General features: G+C 36.8%; 2 protein-coding genes across 3 annotated transcripts in view; both read left to right on the forward strand.

Moving 5' to 3' along the window:
* Nucleotides 1-1,767: 1,767 nt before the first annotated feature.
* LOC116298091 (gamma-aminobutyric acid receptor subunit beta-1) lies at nucleotides 1,768-13,324 on the forward strand. 2 transcript variants are annotated; one of them, XM_031706455.2, is made up of 9 exons: nucleotides 1,768-2,052; nucleotides 4,510-4,589; nucleotides 4,987-5,054; nucleotides 5,166-5,383; nucleotides 6,008-6,090; nucleotides 6,611-6,748; nucleotides 9,303-9,517; nucleotides 10,467-10,655; nucleotides 12,608-13,324. In XM_031706455.2, exons 1-9 carry the CDS (start codon nucleotides 1,982-1,984, stop codon nucleotides 12,827-12,829), a joined length of 1,284 nt encoding a protein of 427 aa, XP_031562315.1. In that variant the 5' UTR covers nucleotides 1,768-1,981; the 3' UTR covers nucleotides 12,830-13,324. The 2 variants fall into 2 exon arrangements, with proteins under 2 accessions (XP_031562315.1, XP_088887142.1); XM_089031016.1 differs by lacking the exon at nucleotides 4,510-4,589.
* A 3,285-nt stretch (nucleotides 13,325-16,609) lies between these two features.
* Nucleotides 16,610-18,494, forward strand: part of LOC116298084 (gamma-aminobutyric acid receptor subunit beta-3) — a 46,290-nt gene continuing 44,405 nt past the window's right edge. The window contains exon 1 of the mRNA XM_031706441.2: nucleotides 16,610-16,683. The gene's annotated coding sequence lies outside the window, so the exon portion shown is untranslated. The remainder of the gene's footprint in view (nucleotides 16,684-18,494) is intronic.

Consider the following 18,494-nt stretch of genomic DNA (forward strand, 5'->3'; position numbering starts at 1 on the left):
ACATAAAGAAGAATGATGAAAATCCAGCATACTGTATGTAGAAAGATACTCCAACGATGTTTCGGCAACCATTAGTTCAGTTGCCTTCTTCTTTTGAAGAAGGCAAGTAATGATTTGTTGAAACAATCCACAAGAATCGACCAATAACTTGTTCCTATTAATATTCCGAAGTCTGAATATAACCTAAAATACACTCACTGCAAAATCATTGTCTAATTCAAAACAAAGGACATCTATCGCGGGCCTATTGATGAAGAAACTGCCGAGTAATCTGGGTGGAAGAGTCCTAAAAATGTCTGTTAGCAAAAGCTTCTCTTCAAGAAAGTAGGGAAGACAGTGAATTCCTAAAAAAAGGTCCTTTAAAAAAGATTTGAAACATAAAACAAGTCTCTAAAGCGTCAAAGATCGTATTAGCAAAAAGAGCATCTTCGCATGCTTTCACGTATTATAGTGATGAATCACTTGTATATTGCAAAAAAGAATAAAAAGTCTCTGGTAGCCTACCTTTATGCCATAAATATCTAAATTTGAAAATATGAAGACGAAAGAGAAAAATGACAGCACACGTCTAAAACGTTATCATCTCGTGAACAATGAGGTGTAGAAACCTGGACATCTCGCAAAATGTTCTTGTTCCTATCGTTATAGAGGGGCTGTTTTCTGGAATAATCTACCAATAGACATTAGAGATTACGCTTTCCAGTGGAGGCTGTAAAGTACCTTCAAAAGACAGTGGGAAAGGTCCAAGACAAACGAAAATTAAAAGAGAAAAAAAATAAAGGTACGATTAAAAAATCATTGGCGAAGTTTGATAGCAAATTCAAATGTACATTTTCTTATTCTACATTTAGGAGCTTCCAAAAACTGTCTACATTTTAAAATTTAATGCAAATTCTGACAGAATGAAAGTGATTCCCTCCAAGCTGACACGGCAAACCTAGACGAGAATCTTAATCAGTACAATAGTGACAGTGGATGGGTTTTTGAAATAGCAGAATAAAAGTAAACGTTAAAAGCTGTCAGCTGTTGATACCATAAATGAATTTCAAATCTAGTTTCTCTCTTTTTTATAACAATTGAAGCAAACTGATAAAACAAATAATGTCTAAAGCGAGCCAGTACAATTCACATGTAACTGAAAAACTCCAATCCAGCCATCAATTCCTCGAATGATAGGAAGCATGGCTTGGTATGACGCGGAAGACCAAAGGCTAATCAGACTTAGCTAAAGGCATACCCATAAAAAAAATAGATAAGATGAATATTCATCAAAGCATTGCTTACCCACTTAGTTGCAGTCTTTGTTTTATTCCTCCAAATTATTTTAATTTCATCATCATCTCCATCATCATCTTTATAATTTCGATTAGTGTTTTAAGTAAAGCTAAAAAAGGGGATGCCATTTTTCAGGGATATAATTTTTAACCCAAGAGTTATTCTTATATTTTTTATATAAGGATGGACAAATACAACGGTTTTAAGTATAGCCTGTGACCATGACCATCTAACCCATGCCACGGTTGTCGGGAGCCAATAAAACAATGTTTTCGTTAATCAAGGGTTGAATAGTGTTTGAAATATTTCTTTAAGAAACATTATAGCAAAAGAAGAAAATGAGACAAAGCAAATTCAATGATAAACTGAGGGATGAAGCCAGATACGTGTATACCTATAAATTATTCAGTTTTTATCTCTCATTTGGAATTTAAATTAATGTCTAATACCACACATCAGTATATTTAAATATTCAACATTCATTATTGAAAGCACATGTTACTTGTTATACTGGACACACGAACATCTATCAAGCCATTAATTGCCGTAATTTTGCGGATTTGACCGTGCAAATGAAATAGAAAACTAATGTATACATAGATATGAAAGTGAAAACTTTCACTTATTGGTTTGTTATGTAGATGGCAGAGCTCGAGACACTAATTCAGCTCCTCGAGAAGTCATCAAGTAAATAGTAGAACTTTCTATGGTTTATGGTCAGGTGATGGCTCTTTTTGTGTTGATTACGATGTTTATCGCTATGGCAAGAGCTTCTCGGTAAGTACTCAATGATAGAAATTAAAAGAGAGCATCCGAGTCTCAGTTTGAAGACTACAGTAAAGCAAAAACACAGCTGAAACTGTAAAACGCAGTTGGATTATCATTTGGGTCCTCATAACTTCAATATTTAGTGCAACATATATTTATATCATATGTTTACAAAGTAACAGAAGGAGATTATATTTTTACTTACTAACAAAGTCAGTCCTCGCTTATTATTAAAGCTTAATAACCTCTTCAAAAAAATTGTTTTCCAAACACATCTTAAGGAGGCTGTGGGTAGTTTTGGTCTGGCACACCTAGCCGCATTGAAACGGCTACAACTTCGTCTTGAAAAACTCGATCTGCAAGCGCTTTTCACTCAATGTAAGGAAAGGATTAAAGGTTTCAATAACGATAAATAAGTTTAAAGCGGCCTTTTTGTTATGACGTAATGGTGACATCATAGAAATCGTTTACCGCTTATTTTCTCGAAAACTAGACCTAAACTTTCAAAGCGACTTGCACCAGTCGATAGTATTTATCAAGGCACCCAACATATTGCAATATGAAAAAAATGTATGAGAGCGTTTTCCAAATATTACGCGATGAATATTTTCATGGACTTTTACTATTATTTCCAGCGTGTCAACTTTATTCCCTCAAAATCGAGACTTTAATTTAGTGGATTCAATATTTTTAGTAGCTAGAATATAGCTACGGACATAGACACTGTCCTTATTGAGTATGAATCGAATTGTGACTTTCTTTCTGACGTTATGGAGTTTTTGATATGAAGGTGCCAGACCAAAACTACCCACAGCCTCCTTAAGCCAAGTAGGCTCGACTCTTCAAACCATTTTTAATTTGCATTTTGAAATGCAAGATAAATTTTCAAATCATTCGTGAAGATCCAAATTAAATAACGACACCAGACTTATACCATAGAATTTAGATTTAAATATAATGTTCGTTTAAGTTTGTTTGTTTATTTATTTTTTCTTAGTAATTATAGTGCCTAGAAATTTTAGAGTAAGTTCTGTTTCAAAATAAATTTATCTAGTTCATATAAAACCATCCAATAAAAATCCGCCATCTTTGATATCTGCAATTGAGTCCATAAGCCTTTAAAATTCAAGATAAATTATTATTTTCTTTGTATTTGGTACATTAAAAGCTATGCCTTCTTGTTATTTTCAACTGCCCGGCACTGGTTTGAAACACAACTATAATTAATCATGCATTGAAAAATACATATATTTGCATAAACGTATGGATTACAATTTATGATTTATGCCAGATGACAGTTTTATTTTGCAACCGTTGACGTTTCCGTTTTGAAGGCTCATTAGCCAGCCGTATTATTTTCAACTTCAAATTACCGGATTTCAATTTCATTTAACCTGTCCATACATTCCGTTTCTGTTTTAATAGTGTTTTGGTTCAGTTTGACTAGACGAATGCAAACTAGTCCAAAACCCTTTATCCGTATATGTACGCTGTATAATACTCTATACTCAGTATATTGCCAGACCTATAAATAGAGTCAATTATGAATACGAATATCTAAACTTTAATGATAGTTAACAAAAAATTATGACCAGCGAGAAATAAATACATAAATACGTCGAGTTTGCCTGAAGAAAAGGCCCTTTTAAAAATCAAACCATTTTTAGACATAGCAATCAGTATTAATCATATCCTTTCAATGATTTCTTTACTATGCGTTGACAAAATTATTTACAAATATATGACTTGACATGATATGACTTTCTCGAACCCGACTACGTTTTTTCAATTAGGTGTATATAAAAAACATGAACTCGTTAATGTTGTTTAGGAATAATCTACAAGTTGAATCTCAGATATTATCTCAATTGAGTTATCTATAGATTCACATTATATATTATCTATATTCATTTACATACATATAGCGTTATATATTAACATTGAATATCAATTTTGTATCTATAAAATAATAAATTGTCCCCTTGTTCAGTGTAGTTGTAAGTTAACTGTTTGAGATAAAGGCTGTGGACTCGAAAGTTTATACTACTTCAACAGCCAAACACACATATGATATCTTTGAGTACTTATTTATCAAGCATAAAAAAACATTATGTAAGTTAATTTTGTGAATTATAATTTGTAATTGTATTCATTGCGTGTGAATAAGCTTGAGACACTTACTTGAGACACTGACCGACCGACCGACCGACCGACCGACCAACCGACTGACTGACCGACCGACTGTCTGACTGACTGACCGACCGACCGACCGACCGACTAACTGACTGAATGACTGGCTGTTTGAAATGGACAGAAATGAAGATAATAGCAGAAAGGATGAAAATCCTTTTGTAAAAGGGGAAGAAAAGTCCTAAACCCATAAGATTAAGAGTAAAAAATATTTATTATTGATATTATTATTATTATTCTATTATTATTATATATATCATTATTATTTGATTTTAGTCTTCAAGAGAGCTCGATGTTCATTAATTCTCTTAAAGATGATTCAAAGTATGACAAGCGGCTGCGGCCTTATCACAGGGGTAGGTAAAGTGGAAGACAACAAACAAAATGTGCCATTTTGAAGGATAGGATCACCTATATTTAAGAAATATTTAAGAATATTTTTTGGTCTTTTTGCCATCCAACATGGCTGCTTCCACTTGGAGAAAACTTCGAAAGAAATTAACCATGTTGGAGGAAAAGAATCGGTTAAAATAAAAAAGGCTCTGTTCTTCTGTCACCTAAAATATAGCTTCCTTTTATCTTGTAGATATTGGACGCAAGCACTGAAAAGCATATTGAATTTAGGTCATTTGGCATGACTGCCATGTTTTTTCCCCCAATGTATTTATCTGCCAATTTGGGGAAGAGTAGCAATAAAGTGTGAATCTTTTAAACTTGTGACAATAAATAGGTTTCTTTTACTTTTGTTTCTAGAAAGTACTCTGAATATAACAGTTGGAATGACAATACTTTCCTTTGGTGAAATTAATGAAATTGAAGGAGTAAGTAATAAACTTAAATCGGTCTCTGTACACCTAGACTTAGCAACTTCATAGTAGTGAGAGCTTTAACTAATCAATTAATATCAATAATATTTTATAATCTCTCGTCAGGAATTCTCTTTAGATATATTCTTTCGCCAAACCTGGATAGATCCAAGATTAAAGCACAACAACACAGGTCCAGTCGTTTTAACTGGGATTCACACGAACCTTATTTGGCTTCCTGATACTTTTTTCATCAATGTCAGGACTGTGAAGAAACATGACGTGCCCTCGAGTGCTAGTTCCATTAAGATACAACAAAATGGGGAGGTGAAGTACAGTGAGAGGTACAGGAATGAAACAAAAAAATACCGTTACCCCATATACAGCTATTTCAAAAAATGTAGTGAAGGTTTTGTTGTATGTTGTATACCAAGCTTTAACTGCACACTGGTTGATGTTAGTACGATATATCAGTGAGCAAAAGCTCACAACAATATGAAGTTTTCCTAAACTTTCTCTGCCCATCTTACTTGCATAATTTCGTCTGTGCTGACAATGTTTTCATATAAATATATAACATTTCATGCATAGTAAGCAACATACAGCATACGAGATGCAGCGTGTGCAACATGTAGCAAAACCTTCAACAACCTTTAATGAAATAGCTGTATGCATAAATGGATGGATGGATGAATGGATGGATGGATGGATGGATGGATGGATGGATGAATGGATGGATGGATGGATGGATGGATGGATGGATAGATGGATGGATGGATGGATCGATGGATGGATGGAAAGAGGGATAAAAGGACATATGGATGACTACATTCATGACAAAATTTGGCAATCTCATAAGGGCACCGCTCGAGCAGTGCCTCTCATAATCACTGGTCACCGGACCAATCACAGCGCGCGAAACCTGATAAACCCACTTAACTGAAGCCACTGCATAATTCTACTTGTAGGGTAACTTTGTCGGCGGGATGTGAAATCGACCTGCATCGATATCCTCTTGACTCGCAGATTTGTAAACTTCGAATTATGAGTTGTAAGTAGACGACGAACTTAATCATACATCATTTATCGTATTAGCCGACTTAAAGAAGAGTTGACTAAGCTAGGTTTATTGTTACTCTCTACCAATATAAACATTTACTTATCGCACCAAATAAGCACCATTTCCTCCTATCTTTTTTTCGTGTGAACGCTTCTAATGATAGGTATGCGTTTCTTGTCGTAACTTGCGTTTATCGATCGACTCGTTTTGCGTTACTATAACGTCATCTTTGTCCTCTTATCTAACATGACTATTAGCCAATCAGTGCGCGATAAATTGAAAATTGTAATTTTAATTGATAAACTGTTGGTGAAACCTATTGGACAATAATGCAAAGCAAGTAACTATAGTGTTGAGACATTAATTAACATCATTGCTAACAATTATAAACATTGTGTCCACCTATAATTTCTTCGTTTTTGTTTTTTTACATTATCCAAACTTTATTTCTGATCTTCAGATGGCTTATTACAAAGTTCCCTATTAATTTCTTAATATATTTTTTTAAAAGATGCTTACAAAAAAGACGAAATAGAATATCAGTGGAACGGTGACGCCAAAACAGACATCGCCGTCATGAATGATCAGATGGCGCAGCTGATAGTAACCGATATACAAAGAATGAAAACCACCGCAGTATTCAGAGAAGGTACATTACCCTGCTTATTCCTTGTCTTGTAAATATTATTAAATATATTTAGGCACTTATTCCTTGTCTTGTAAATATTATTGAATATATTTAGGCACTGCCTAAAAGCGGGGCTCCCGATACGCAAGTCACAGGGAGCCCAATTTGAATGAATGTGGAAGATAAAATTAAAATCAATATTAAGATAATGTCTCCCACAATAAAAAACACGCACTGAAAACGAATCAAAATGCACTACATCGTTTTCTTTACGCGAGAATACTCTCCAACATATATGAATTTTGTACACAACTCACCACCAACCCCCCAGGGGCGAGTTTTTTTCTTGGAAGATTCTTCGACATAGTTTTCTAAGGCTGACTGTTTTAGACTTTGAATCTCTTTTACTTAAAAAAAAAGAAAGATAACTACATATAATCCAATACAATATCAGGTTTACTGTGAAATTTACCTCGGATGTCTTTCATTGAAATCGAAATTTTGGAGATTTCCGAACTTTTATGGGCAAATCAAGACTATGAACCAGACTTGAAAACTGGTAAAAAAAAAGGTGACCAAAATACATAAGCTTACTTTTACTTCTTTTACACTAGTAACGATGTTTGGTTAATTATCCACATCAAAAGTTTTATGTTTTTACAAGAACCGTATTTTCATTCATAAAAGTCCTAACTGTTTTTCGAGAAACTGAAAACATAAGCTTACTAAATTTTGAAAATTCAATTTTACCAGTTTTCATATTGTTAACGACAAAAGTTTTTGAAAAGCTAATAAGTTTACATTCATTTTCACTTGACAAGAACAACTGAGGCAAAAAAGAAAATAACGCAAAATGCAATGCAAATACAAAATAAAATTTTCTTTGTCAGTAAATTGGCATTTGGAAATGTTTTTTAATATTTTCTTAGCTTTTGAAAGTGAAAGACAAGATACCGTTCTTTATACAATAACATATCTCACAACAACACAAATTTAAGCTCATTTTTATAATCATGTACTAGGCCGAAAAGCTCAATAAACAGTTGAATATTTGGTGTAATTTTAAAACTCATTCAATATTAAGATAAATTATCTGTAGAAAGATATAAAATTATTGAATGAAATTCAAAATGAAAGTACTCTTACCATAATAACAAAACAGGTACACTTTTTTCGCACGCTTGTCATTCTAGTTGCTCGTTTGCCGGTAATTTTAGGAATGCTATTTAGCTTTAAACTTTGTCAAAAATCTCTTGGAATTGTTTAATTGTGGAATGCAAAAAGTGTTTTTTCAAATGATTATTTTATATCATGTATGAACTACACTTACCATAAGAACAAAACGAGTACTTTTTTCGCTCGTTCGACATGCTAGTTTGTTGCTCGTTTTCCGGTAATATTGTATTTATGTTATCTACACTAAATAAAACAAAATAGAAAATGTCCTAACCTCTATCTTCACACTGTGGCGAATTCTTTTTTTCCATGATTTCTTCAATAATTCTTTGTTTCATCTTTACAATATTTACAAATATTGTAGTTTGATAGTTAAAAAGCTCATAAAAAAAGTCGTCATTTTCCAAGTGACGTACGTGTGATTTGAAAGCTCGACCAATCAGAAACGCGATGTACACCTGGCAGGCGACACTTTTAGCGTTACGCACAGGGTTCCCATGCAATGACCACGAAAACTGAGTTGCATAGTTTACCATATTCTATACCTATGGTTTTCCGCTCGCGCGGGCCTTTGGCCCGCGCGGGAGCTCCGCTAATATAGATGTGTACAGGGCAAGCGCATGGCAGCTGAGAATACTGAGAGAGAAGCAATGTGGGGTAGTTTGGATCGAGATGCCTTGGTTTGCTATCCGCGGATGGAATGTAAATGTAGAAATGTTATCTCGCAAAAATGATCAGTTGCTACTATATTCAAGATTCGGCCGCTTCTGATATGGCTTCGATTATCATAAATATATATTTATCATTTGCTGTTTAAATCCAACTTCTTAAAAATCCAACTTCTTAAATCACATTAACTTAAAAAAACATCTTAGAACTTAGAATCTTAGAATCTTTTTAAACTAACTTTTAATAACTTTTTCATTATATCATCTTATCATTGTTTATAGCGCTTAGAACAGACCTGAATAAGCGCTTTATAAATTTATTATTATTGTTATTATAATTATTATCATTATTATTATTATTATTATTATTATTATTATTATTATCATTGATATCACCACACCAACATCCAATATGACATTTTCAAAAAATGACAAAAGAGATAATCAAAACGTTTCATACAGAACAAGAACATAAACTAGACAACGTTTTGCTATCCCAAGGTTTCTTCTTCAATAACGTAATCAATTTTTCCTTGTCAAAACTAAATGGCTTATGGTCATGCGCACAATCTAACCTTCCTAAGAACATCTACAACTTCACCGTACGCTACATAAATAACACTCTCCCAATAGGAAAAACCTTGTGAAATGAGGTATCTCGCAATCACCAGATCGTTCATATTGTCTTTCATCCGAATCTCTATTATTAACTCATTTTTATCTTTTTTCAGTACATTTTTCAGAGCTTGTGGCTTCGTTTGAATTTCGACGACGTCTGGGATATTCACTGCTTCAAATCTACGCTCCCACGTTCCTCGTCGTAACACTTTCTTGGCTGTCATTCTGGATCTCGAAGAATGCCGTCGCTGCAAGAATAGCTCTGGGAGTCACTACGGTGCTGACCATCGTTACTCTTAATGGATCATATAGGAGCACTGTACCAAAGGTAAAAATGATACTCAGTACTGTCGTTGATTTTTGTTTCGCAGCTAGCTGTCTCTGCAACTTTCATTGCAACTGTGCATCGCATTAAAGGTGTAGCCGTGATTGCAACCACAGCAAGAGAAAGTGAACTAAAATGATCAAACAATATGTGATATTCATGCTTTTAACCATCATTGGCACAGTTTGAAGCTATTACGTCTTAGAATCATTTTTTGCCATCCGTTTATTTTTGCATACGCATACTTCGCGCACTCTACGCTCTCTTTGCAAACGTTTTCTTGAAAAACTAGTACACACTTACAAAATACCTGCAGGCAAACAAGGTATAGCGAGCACAACGCAAGAGCAAAAAATAAAAAATAAAATAAAATCGACCAAATAACATCTCTGATTATGGCATTAATGATTCTAAAAATATCATAATAGAGTGCTCTTAATTGGAAATCATTTTCTTAGTTCATTTCTTGATCACAGCTATTATATTGCCATTCCAATTGCAACTGCCACTTGCACTGAGTTACTGTACAGTGTGCACTTCTCAGTGCTCTTGATCATTCATTTTGTCTTCATTGTGAGTTGCCAAATCCACCCCGTTGTCATTCAAAATGCATATAAATTCCTAAACTTAAAGGATGGCTTATAATGATGACTAGCGCACGGCCACCATCTTCATGCCACTGCCACCCTTACCTATTTGCCAGCGTAAATTGTCTTTAGCGAATATATGGAAAGCACTCCTCTGTACTTTTATCTATGCTACTATGAAACAGCAGCCTAGTTGATACGAAAGGACTTTTAAATACCTACGTTTCCGTACAAGACTGTAGAGATTAAGTGCAACATAGCTATCTTTTGTCAGAATACATGTGTCTTACGTCAAAGCACTTCAGTTATATCTGATCATTTGGTTAATTTGCTTGATTGCTCGATTTAGTAATTTTTTGTTCCAGGTCTCTTACATCAAAGCTCTGGATTTATATTTGATTGTATCCCTTTTCTTCGTATTTGGAGCTGTTTTGGAATACATTGCAGTACTTTTGCATCACGATTATGGTTTTCAATCCAAAGTTAAAAACGATAAAAAAGAGGACCAAGAAATACAAGAAGTAAATAAGGAGAATGCGGATCAAGACATAGAGGTTAGTTTTGCAAAGTCTAAATGTTATTGTCGATGATAATTTTTATGGGCTGTTGTCGATGTCGCTGTGCTTGTGCTTGTGCTTGTGCTTGTGCTTGTGCTTGTGCTTGTGCTTGTGCTCGTGCTCGTGCTCGTGCTCGTGCTCGTGCTCGTGCTCGTGCTCGTGCTCGTGCTCGTGCTCGTGCTCGTGCTCGTGCTCGTGCTCGTGCTCGTGCTCGTGCTCGTGCTCGTGCTCGTGCTCGTGCTCGTGCTCGTGCTCGTGCTCGTGCTCGTGCTCGTGCTCGTGCTCGTGCTCGTGCTCGTGCTCGTGCTCGTGCTCGTGCTCGTGCTCGTGCTCGTGCTCGTGCTCGTGCTCGTGCTCGTGCTCTTGCTCGTGCTCGTGCTCGTGCTCGTGCTCGTGCTCGTGCTCGTGCTCGTGCTCGTGCTCGTGCTCGTGCTCGTGCTCGTGCTCGTGCTCGTGCTCGTGCTCGTGCTCGTGCTCGTGCTCGTGCTCGTGCTCGTGCTCGTGCTCGTGCTCGTGCTCGTGCTCGTGCTCGTGCTCGTGCTCGTGCTCGTGCTCGTGCTCGTGCTCGTGCTCGTGCTCGTGCTCGTGCTCGTGCTCGTGCTCGTGCTCGTGCTCGTGCTCGTGCTCGTCTCGTGCTCGTGCTCGTGCTCGTGCTCGTGCTCGTGCTCGTGCTCGTGCTCGTGCTCGTGCTCGTGCTCGTGCTCGTGCTCGTGCTCGTGCTCGTGCTCGTGCTCGTGCTCGTGCTCGTGCTCGTGCTCGTGCTCGTGCTCGTGCTCGTGCTCGTGCTCGTGCTCGTGCTCGTGCTCGTGCTCGTGCTCGTGCTCGTGCTCGTGCTAGTGCTCGTGCTCGTGCTCGTGCTCGTGCTCGTGCTCGTTGCTCGTGCTCGTGCTCGTGGTGCTCGTGCTCGTGCTCGTGCTCGTGCTCGTGCTCGTGCTCGGCTCGTGCTCGTGCTCGTGCTCGTGCTCGTGCTCGTGCTCGTGCTCGTGCGTGCTCGTGCTCGTGCTCGTGCTCGTGCTCGTGCTCGTGCTCGTGCTCGTGCTCGTGCTCGTGCTCGTGCTCGTGCTCGTGCTCGTGCTCGTGCTCGTGCTCGTGCTCGTGCTCGTGCTCGTGCTCGTGCTCGTGCTCGTGCTCGTGCTCGTGCTCGTGCTCGTGCTCGGCTCGTGCTCGTGCTCGTGCTTGTGCTCGTGCTTGTGCTCGTGCTTGTGCTTGTGCTTGTGCTTGTGCTTGTGCTTGTGCTTGTGCTTGTGCTTGTGCTTGTGCTTGTGCTTGTGCTTGTGCTTGTCGCCGTCCTTGTCGCCGTCCTTGTCGCCGTCCTTGTCGCCGTCCTTGTCGCCGTCCTTGTCGCCGTCCTTGTCGCCGTCCTTGTCGCCGTCCTTGTCGCCGTCCTTGTCGCCGTCCTTGTCGCCGTCCTTGTCGCCGTCCTTGTCGCCGTCCTTGTCGCCGTCCTTGTCGCCGTCCTTGTCGCCGTCCTTGTCGCCGTCCTTGTCGCCGTCCTTGTCGCCGTCCTTGTCGCCGTCCTTGTCGCCGTCCTTGTCGCCGTCCTTGTCGCCGTCCTTGTCGCCGTCCTTGTCGCCGTCCTTGTCGCCGTCCTTGTCGCCGTCCTTGCCGCCGTCGTTGCCGCCGTCCTTGCGGCCGTCCTTGTCGCCGTCCTTGTGGCCGTCCTTGTCGCCGTCCTTGTCGCCGTCCTTGTCGCCGTACCTGTCCTTGCCCCTCGTCCTTTTTTCTTCCTTTTCGTTTTTGGTGTGGTCCGTAAGCCACCTTTTTTTTTCGTTTTCGTCTTCTTCTGAGTTCTTCTCACGGCTTATCCTTTTTTTCTTCTTCCTCCTTTTCCAACCTCTTTTTCCTCTCATTATCATAACATCCGTTGCGTAACTTTTTTCATTATTTACTGGTTTTAGCACACGAACCAGACTTTTTTTTACATATTTTCTTCTTTTTTATCATTGTAGCTGGTGGGAACATTTTCGTCGAGGAGGAATTCAACCAGCAAGGCGTCAAAGCAGTCTTCATCTTCAGGCTCCATAAGAGTTCGAAATAATGCTAAAGCGGTAGATTTCATTAGGAATATCATTTCCGTGGATTCTACTCCTATAGATAAAATTTCAAAATTAGCTTTTCCATTGTCTTTTATTTTGTTCAACATCGTATATTGGATTTGTTATAGTGTTTAGAATATTCATAAAAACAAACTTGAGTAAGCAAACTTGAATTACTTTAGATGTGTCATGATATATCATGATAAATCAGTATATGATATACATTATATATAGTAATATAAGCGTATGTATTGATGACGTAATTGATACGTCTGTGGGGAAAAAAAGACGCATTTCTGAGGCGTTGTCCAATATATTTTCTATCGGGCGCAACTATTGCTTTCCATAAATCGTATCAGTTAAAGAAAACATGCCTTCGCTTGACTGAGTTGCTGTCCTGGTCATTTCGTACAGTGGGTTGATAATGCTAACCTTGTAAAAATGAGGAACATAATCATCATCTAGTAAAAGGGTGGAAAGTTATTTCAAAACCATGGGGTGTGGTTGCCAAATCTTCACGAGCCAGGGCCTCATGTATTAGGCGATTGAAAGTGTTATTTAGTTTTCTCCAACGTCTTGGCAAACTAGTTTGTATTTGTGATAAAAATGAAAGACAGTGTTAAAACCCTATACGCTGGTGTTTTTGTTTGGCTAGTAGAACTTTCCTCTCGTGCCCAACACACAAACCTCTTGAGCCTTGTTTGACATTTATTGACGAGGTAGAGAATGTCAAGGTCTGATGTCCACAAATATCTCCACACGTTGCGAAAACTACTTATAATATACAAAGTAGACGACATAAAACTGCTTCTTCAATATTACGTGGTGATAAGGTTTAAGAGTGATATTCCAGGTTACCGGTTCTTATACTGTCATTAGTTGCTACACAATGTGGAAAGGATGTCCCTAATATTGATTGAATCCCATGCAAGTCTACCTCCTCCACCTACTAACCTCACAACGTGCAAGGAATTTAATATGGAAAGTCGCGAGTTTGAAATGATGCTTGAGAGGAATAAATAGTGTTCTTCAAAAGAATGTGGCGATAACAAAGACAGTACAAGTAAAGCTTTTTGTAAGGTATCAGTGTGGGCGTGGAATTTTCCTATCGTCGTAACCTTTTTAACATGTGCAATCCATTTTCATTTGTGAGAAGATCGATATACTCTGATCTTTGAGCTAGAAATGTGATTTTTTTTGTATTTTAACTACTACCAAACAGCTCTACGAGAAACCTACAACCTTGATGACTGCAGTAAACTGTCTGCATCAAATGAAGCAAGGGACGCAAGGCTCTCATTAGCAAAAAAAATTTTTCTCCTGCAATTAAGTTAATGTTCAATAATTTAATGTCAATATTTTATTCAAGGGACTGTCTTAATTGGAGATACCTGTGACGGTATCCCTTACCTCTCATCTGCCTGTAATTTGTTTATATTTTTCATTTTTTTAAACTATGATTTGATGTGAGGTAAATGGTAAATAAAATGAAATAAAATAAAAACAGAAATCCAAGCTCTAGATTCTATATATGACATGGCTCGCATAATCTATGTTTCGTTTTTTCGAATGATAAATTACAGACATTTTTTGAATGCTGATATATATAGTGCTATGCTATAGACTAGTTAAATGAATTTTAAAATAATTCATTATTTGTGCACTGCATGGATTCATGCAAACCTGTGGATTCCAGTGTACAATTAGGGTATTGTGTTATCGATATGCAAAGGTTGGGGTTTGACAGGAGGCAAATACATAATGAACCAGAATTATCGATCAAATGAAAATAAACACTAAAATAAATAAAAGAACTAAATAAATATCTTAAATGTCTAGTCATTCTAGCACTTTCGAACTAATTAATTGGGGACACATTTCACTCATATGAAATTCCACCATACATTCAATGTTCTTTGCACACAACGCACAACTCACATGTTGATTTTTACGGAGGGGGAAAACGGAGAACCATGAGAAATCCCTTATAGCATAGGAGAGAATAACACACCAAACAAACTCATTTCATATTGTACCGCTGTGTTCATTGATTACTGACTCATTTACCCAGGCTAAGTTTCATTTGGGTGTTAAAATATCCACATACCACATATTCAATGCCAAATGCAAAGTGAAGAATGCACTAATGCGACAATGAAAGAATGAAATTCCAAAAGGCTTTTCTGTTGTTCAGGGTTAGCCTCAGAATATTAGTCTGCTCCAGAAATGTCCAAAATCGAGTATATTGAATAGCAAATATAACGTCTCTCTAGTGCTCAGCTAAGATCGTTTCAAGCTTAATCATAATCTTTGAAATCTCTCATTAGATAAACATCTCAAAACATTTAATTTTTTAGTCGTTTAGCTTGTTGTGTAATTACGAAGATTTATTTACTTTTGCCGATAAAAGTTTTATGATTCTCAAATAGGCTGGCATCAAGCACTTAACTAAATAAATAAGAAACATGCACTTGTGGCCAATAAGACAACGATTTGGATAGGGGAAATAGTAAATGTTTTGCATTAATAATAACAAATGTTTTGCAAATGATCAGGTGAATTTTCTTCAATATTTTTTTAGCCTAGCGCGAAACAAATGTCAGATTTTTTATCTTTTTTCTTATTTTATTTTTGATTTTGATTTTGATTCATTTTCTAGTTTATTTTATAACATAGGCAAACACTTCCCAAAGGTAGTAATATCATAATAATAAAGTTTTTGACACTCCAGCTTTACTGAAGAAAAAGAAGATTCCCTTCATGACTATTGTTCTATTGTTCATGACTATGAAAGAACTCTACAACTTTTAGTTTGAAATTTCACTAAAACAAACGAATGATCGAAGTTAATGGGTGAGAGAACGGCCGGAGCATGAATAGCAGATATCAGAGTTACACTCTATTGCCTTCAGACAATTGTTACATTGGGGTCAGTTTCTATACATTTTATTGTATTGACCAAAATGCCTCGACTTGAAACAATAGACCTATCACGAATTCGCTTGACTGACCACGAAACAATGGTTTGAAGTCGAGACTGAACTTGATTCTTTTATTCATCAAGTTCAACCTCGACTTGAAACCATTGTTTCGTGACCAGTCAAGCGAATTCGGGATAGGTCTATTGTTTGAAGGCAACAGAATGTAACTCCGATATCTGCTATTCATATAAAATCTTTATAAAATAACGCACTTGGCTTTGTAAGTAAATAAGAATAACTGTATAGACCTCATAACGTGAGATACACGGCCTTCCTGCTCTGATTGCGAATTTTAAGGTGTAAGTTTTGATCATTTCGAGTCGAAGTTATATAATAAAACAGTAATACGTATCTTTACACGTATACATTTAAATGTGCATGGATTAAGATGAAAATACAAAAAGTACAACTTTTTTCTCGATGGAATTTGTGGTATTTCTTTTGTACTCTCATGTTAGCCTCGCACTCAAGATAATTGTGAGAATGGTTTATTCGAACTCGTGAAGTATAAATAATTTCAAATCATATCTTCTTGATAATAAGAGGCAATGAGGTTACAAGGCATATTTAAAGCATATTCCAGTTAAAGTTCAAAGTCATGTTTCGTGATTTCTTTCTAATCGAAATATAATATTTTATCAAGATTATTTTAATCAAGCTCTTTAAATTCTCTAATGCCTTATAAGTTTTTATAATTATGCTCTAATGAGGTCTAAGTAGAAGATACATGATGCATCATTATTGGATGATCGAGCAAAACAATTTTAAAAATAAACACTGTCTTGTGTCCCCAGCCACGGGGAGTCACTCATCAACGGAACATCCCCTTGCAATTTTCATAACATCATCAGTCTCACAATTAATTGTTTTGGTTCGTATAAGAATGAAAACAGCTCGCCGATTAAATATAAATTTCAAGGGCTAGCGAGATTTAGATAAACTGGAGACAGTTCGACCAGATGCGCGAGGTTGAAGTACAGTTCTTAAACAGACCCTAAATTCCTGAAGGTAAGAATGGCTCAGTTATTGCGGGGTTTTTTTCCATTGCCTTGACGAAACAAATTATTTTAAAAAATCACGCACGCTTAGTTTTAAGTTCGCTCTAAAAATGACTTTTTACATCTTAATACTGATACGCGAGTGGAAGATTCTGGAATTTTACAAGCAGGTGTTTGGAGCTTAAAACAGCTCCCATCGTGATAGTTAAGACTGCTTTGATAGTACCGATATGCATCAGCTCTAGAGGCTCTATTTTAACACCTAGCGAACATGCCGCGTGCCTTCATTACAGTACGTAAAACAGTACACGAGAAGTAAGACCTTTGCCTTTCCTTTTCAATTCTCATCCACCCTCTTACTTTTTTTTTCTTAATGTAACTTTTACACTCACTTTTCCGTTTCTGGAGGTATTGAAGAACATACCCATGCGGCCTGCAAACCCTTTTAAATTGCAGTGCATTAAAAATACGTGTTTTTTTTTTTTTTAATGTACATTATAAAATTTCTAATTTCTTGCTATAGCCTTATAAAAACTAATTGCAAGTCAAGAAAATATTTTTGGGAAAACATTCGAAATCAGAAATTAAAATCCAAACCTTTTGGACACGTCCAGCCTATAAATTTCAATTCCTTGGAATGTATAGAAATATTATCGTAATATATGGCATGCAAATATATTGTTAGGAATTACAGCACCTTTGTAGCTCAGTCTTCCTTTTTTTTTTTTTTTTTTTTTTTGATTAGTTGCCGTTTTAAATCCGTGTGAATATTATAGCAGAATTGGTAGAAATGACAAAAGATGGTGATTTGGTCAAATATGAAAACATGTAAAGATGACAGATGATCTTTAGTCGAAAAAAAAAGCCGCTTTTTACTTCAAAATGCAATGTTCAATGCAACTATTTTAATATTTTCAAAGTGGACTAGTGTGGAAACTGTCCGAAATTTTACTTAGCTAAAACTTTACTGTCTAGGATAAGTTTTAAGGATCAATTTCTGATTAAAGTTTCGATTTTTACGAATTTTTATAGCAGTCATGCATTGACGTCATCTACTCAACACCTACCATATTTCAAATCTCTAAAAATCTATGTAAAAACAGTATTTCAATTTCACGTCTCCTTAATCAACATCGTAGAAAAAATGCTTCTGATCTACATCAAAAAATGCTCACATCTCATGGTTTAACGGTACTGATTTAAAGTGCAAAACGTAAAAGTGGCTGCCTCGTGAAGTGTTTTGAAACAATATATCTGCAGTGGATGTCATCCAGAAATACGTTTCATTATAATATTATTTAGCTATTAATAAATGATAGACCACATTTCTTTCGAACACCATATTTTCAAACTTTAAGTACAGGGCTTAGATTATTTAAGATAAGAGGATTTTGAAATGAAGGATTGAAAAACTGAACTGGAATATCCTCTCTTTAGTTCTTAAAGCAACTGCGAATTTCTGCCATAGATTCGGCCAAATATTCAGCACCTCAGACAAAATGCATAACGAGTCCTCCGATTGGCTGTGTAGAACAAAAGAACGACGATATTCCCGCAAAGTTTTCAAAATATTCAAGAGCATTAAGAGCTTCTAGAAGACTCTGCAGTGCAAATGACCAACTGTCCTTTTTTCATGCTTCTTTCAAGCTTTTGTCCAACCTCAAAAGCTTTCATTGTTCATATTACACTGCTGTACTTAAGCAGAGTTTCCTTACCGCACAACGTGTGTCAGTATCAAGCACTACACCATCACAAGCGGATTCAAAAATTCATTATTTTCCAAATAAAGTCGAAAAGGTGAAAAGGATCCTTAGCATTATA

This window comes from Actinia tenebrosa, unplaced genomic scaffold, assembly GCF_029948245.1.
Source record: "Actinia tenebrosa isolate PJP-AT-01 unplaced genomic scaffold, QUT_ActTen_1.0 PGA_scaffold16__25_contigs__length_10494907, whole genome shotgun sequence".
In the NCBI taxonomy this organism is placed as follows: domain Eukaryota; kingdom Metazoa; phylum Cnidaria; class Anthozoa; order Actiniaria; family Actiniidae; genus Actinia; species Actinia tenebrosa.